Consider the following 4378-nt stretch of genomic DNA (forward strand, 5'->3'; position numbering starts at 1 on the left):
TCCAGAGGAAGCTAGAGCTGGCCTTTCAGAGCATGGATGCTGTCATCTCTATCAACACCACCCCTCCTTGGAGAGACTCCTGTACCCTCCTCTTGCACCCTGAGACCTTCCCTGGGTGGACCTTCACTCCCGCAGCTCCGCACAGAACAAGACAATCCTTTTCCTGATCTCTTGTGGCAATTTATTTAACTCCTTCTTGCCTCAGTTTCTCCAAAGCAACGAAGTCGTGAAAGTTTTTCTGGAAAGTCATGAGGTTCTAACAGGTCAGTTCAGAGTGGAAAGAGTAAAGCCAAATGGTCAGCCCCTAGGGGTGTCTCCTCCTCCCATCATTCCTCCAGCCCTTGAGGGAGACTAGGCCCTTTCTGTGTTCATAAACCCCTCTGAGGGAACATTCTAGAACACTGCAAGGATCAGCCTGTCAGACAGCTCTCCCAGCCCCTCCCTGCCTCCGCCCAGGGCAGTAGCCACCAATTTCAGACAAGCTGGATCAAAGAGGAGGGTTAAGGCACAGAGACCTTCTCTCCGAAGGATCCTCCTGGGCCTGGATCTACCCTTGAGCATGCCTGAGGACTCTCACAATGCTCTCATGGGTCCAAAAACGTGGCACTTCTGAGCACAGGGCCAGGCTAGAGACCCCACTGCAGGGCCCCGAGCAACGCTACTGGTTTGTGTGGGACCCCCTGGGCATCGTATGCGCCACTGCCACATGGACGCTAATGCTGAGTGCTGCGTGGATACTGATCCGGGACCTGTTCATACCATCTAAGAACATATTCTACGCCATGGCCAATGGTGTGGTCTTCCATCTTCTGGCCTCCTTGGCGCTCGTGTCGCACCTACGAACTATGCTAACTGACCCAGGCTCTGTGCCCCTGGGAAACCCACCCGGGCCTGACACCGTGTCCTACTGTCCCCTCTGCCTAAGTGCCGTACCAGAGAGGGCTTACCACTGCTTAGTGTGCGGACGCTGCATTCGCAAGAATGACCACCACTGCCCCTGGGTCAACAACTGCGTGGGTGAGGACAACCAGAAATACTTCTTGCTCTTCACTCTGTACACAGGGCTTATCTCAATCCACGTGCTGCTCCTGCTGGGCATCCCTTTCCTGCGCAGCCCCGCCTGGCTTGAGTGGAATGCCAGCAGCACCGTGTCGCCACCTAGCCCCATCCTCTTCCTCTTCCTAGGGGCCTTAATGGGCTTCTTCTTTGCTTTGGTGATGCTCTGCAGCCAGATGTGCTCCATCTGCACAGACAAAACCACAAATGAGATGCTGTACCAGAATAAGCGTTCACAGGGAAGATGGTCCGTGTGGGCAAACGCGAAGGCCATTTGCGGACCCCGAGTTTCCCTAGCCTGGCTCAGTCCTTTTCATTCCCCTGGACGTCCCAAAGCTAGCGAGCACCACGATATGGCCTAAGTCACTCACAGGTGCCTAGAGCAAAAAACAGCAACACAAATCTGAACAAGCTAGCTCCCTGAAGGAAAGCAGCAGGGCAGAATAAAAAGGAATATACCTCCAATTTTCTGAGCAAGAAAACAGGACAGCAAAGCCAGCTGTTGGGGAAACCCCAAGGAGGGTGCTCTGTGTGTTCCCCTGTGGCTTTGAAAGCCATTAAAGGCATCCAACCACAGATGAGTGTGTTGCATTGGTGCCCACCCTTGTTCGATGCTGACTGTACATGCTAAAGTATTCACATGCTGATAACCTGCTTTCTGCAGTGAGCGACAATGACATCATCTGATTTTGAACCATCTTTGCATTCCTCACCAGTCCAGTTCCATTGTAGGGTGTGGGTTTTTTTTTTTCTCTCGTTGCTTTGTTCTCATATTGTTGGATTTGATTTTAATTGGGCTCTTTGTGGTTTGTTGATATGCCCTAGCTTTATTTTTTTTAGTCTCTTTGTTGTGTTTATTTGCCGATTAGGGGGATGTACACATGCACAGTGCTTTGTGGAGGTCAGAGGACCTGCTTGTGGGGGCTGTGGACCCTGAGCATCACACTGAGATTACTGAGCATGACGGCAAGTACCTTTACCTAAAGAACCATGTTGGTGGTCCAACCTTGATTCCTTGGTTGGTTTTATCTATTCACATTTGACCCCAGATCCCACCAGCAGCTAGAATGACTAGGAGAGCTGGGAGTTACACCTTATTATCAGGCTGTACAAGATCAGGCAGAGGCTCCTCAGAATAGGGGGCAAAAATCATTAAATATAACTTCTGCCTTAAGGTCCCAATAGCCATAAGACATGACAGGGGGGGCTCCTAGTACCTTAACCTATGCCGCCATATGACACTTCCTATGACCAACATACCAACATCATACCAACTCCAGGAAATCTATATGGGTGCCACCCTGCCACCCTGTGCAGATGTCATGGTACAGATGTAAATCCCTGAGGGTTCATGTGTCTAGCGCCACCTCAACACAGATCTGCCCCTTTCAGGTGCCCCTCCCTCCCCTCACCTGAGCAAACACTAAGATCTTCTGCGTCTCTGTTCCCTTGTCGTTTCAAACGCACTACATAAATGGAGTTATACAGCATGCCATCTTTCAAGGCTTTTTAAAAATCTATTCATCATATTGTCCTGATTATTCATCTACATTTTGCCTGTGTTCGTATTTGGTTTGTATTTATTGATAAGCGTAATCAGTGCTGTGGACCCGCTGCAGTGTTTGGTCGTTTGTCCACGGAAGAGCTTTGGGGTCTTTCCTAGTCAGGACCTGTAATATGTCCATGAAGCTGCATGGGCATTGTGTGGCTGTCGGATGTGTGTATATTTCTATTTCTCTGGCATCAGCACCCAAGGCTGCACTCGCTGGTCACAGAATGGGATGTGTGTGCGTCCTGCAGTGCCTGTTTCCTGTGGCATTCATGCCTTCTGCTGCTGTCGGCAGGGATGAGGGTCTTCTCCACACCCTCCCAGCCTTTGGTGGTAACTAACACCAGGCATGTCATCCAGCCATTCTCGTAGGTGTGTGGTGACACCTCGGGTGGTTTCCATTTGTGCTTCTCTACTGGCTAACAGACCTAAGCCTCTTCTCCTGGGCCCGTTTTCCACCTGTCTACCTCTTCAGAGAAGTGTCTCTGTGACTTCTGCTGCTTTTCCAATTGGTTTCTTGGACATTTCCTTGGGTGTGAGGCCCTCCATGACTTCTGTAAGGTCAGTCACTCGAGGCTGTGTGCCAACAAACTGTCTCTCCCACTGGCTCCATTTGGTATGATATCAGATTCCCTCTGATCTGGGAGGGTCTGTGTCTGGTATCTCCATGGTCCTGGTTTCTGGCCCCCTGCACACACCCTCTGTCTTGGTTACTGGCTGTGGCTGCCAGTAACGTCATGTGGAATGCTTCCTCCAACTTCCTTTCCAAAAGTGTTGTAACTCACTCTCTTCTTCATATACATTTTAGTGTAAGCTTTTCTATGGGTTGGTAAGTAAAGAAATCGACGGGGGATGTTGATAGTGTGCAGGGCAGGGGCTGAACTAGACCCCTCTGTGCCTTCTGCTCAGTTTTGCTCTGAGCTTAAGATTACTGTGAGAAAGATGATGGAAGGATGGCAACCCTGGGGTCCAAGCGCCATCCCTGAAACCTATCTACAAAGCCGAATACACAACGGCTCGCATCTGTAATCCCAGGTGAGACAGGAGGTAGAAACAAGAAAATTGCCCAGAAGCACAGGGCCATGGACCAGCGTCCCAGAGTATGCAGTGCTGGAGAAACAGGAGAGAGACTGTCTCAACAGTACGCAGTAAGAGAACCAATTCCTGGAAGGTTGTCATCTGACTTCCACATGTTCACTATGACATTCATGCACCCACACTCATGTGCACAAATGCACACACACACACACACACACACACACATACACACACACCCCATTAAAAAGTTGGACTTGAAAGATTGCTCAGTGGTTAAGAGCACTCATTCTCACAGAGGACCTGAGTTAGATTCCCATCACCCACATGGCAGTTCATGACTGTCAACAACTTCAGTTCCAGGAGTCGCATGATGCACATACATACGTGTGAACAGAACACTCATACACATAAAATAAAATAATCTAAAGAAATGTTTTGAAAGAAAGCCACAGCGGACAATAAAAAGACAACTACTTAGTTGGGTGTGGCTCTTCACTCCTTTAATCCCAGCACTTGGAAGGCAGAGACAAGTGGATTTCTGAGTTCGAGGCTAGCCTGGTCTACAGGGTTATATATTATACTCTGTTTCAAAGTAATAATAATAATAATAATAATAATAGTAATAATAATATAATAAATAAATAAAATTTAAAATAAAATGATGAGAAGTGGGGGAGAAAAAGAGAAGGAAGGAGAACCAAGGAAAAAAAAAAAAGAAAGAGGAGAGGGATCTTG

General features: G+C 48.7%; 1 protein-coding gene across 1 annotated transcript; it reads left to right on the forward strand.

Moving 5' to 3' along the window:
• The first annotated feature begins 578 nt into the window (after positions 1-578).
• Positions 579-1418, forward strand: LOC119822252 (palmitoyltransferase ZDHHC3-like). Its single transcript, XM_038341250.1, has one exon. It carries the CDS (start codon positions 579-581, stop codon positions 1416-1418), a length of 840 nt encoding a protein of 279 aa, XP_038197178.1.
• Positions 1419-4378: the final 2960 nt, after the last annotated feature.

Source organism: Arvicola amphibius, chromosome 9 (assembly GCF_903992535.2).
Source record: "Arvicola amphibius chromosome 9, mArvAmp1.2, whole genome shotgun sequence".
NCBI classification, from domain to species: Eukaryota; Metazoa; Chordata; class Mammalia; order Rodentia; family Cricetidae; genus Arvicola; species Arvicola amphibius.

Coding starts and splice junctions, on each gene's coding strand:
- LOC119822252 (XM_038341250.1), top strand. CDS start 579: ATGCTCTCATGGGTCCAAAAACGTGGCACTTCTGAGCACAGGGCCAGG.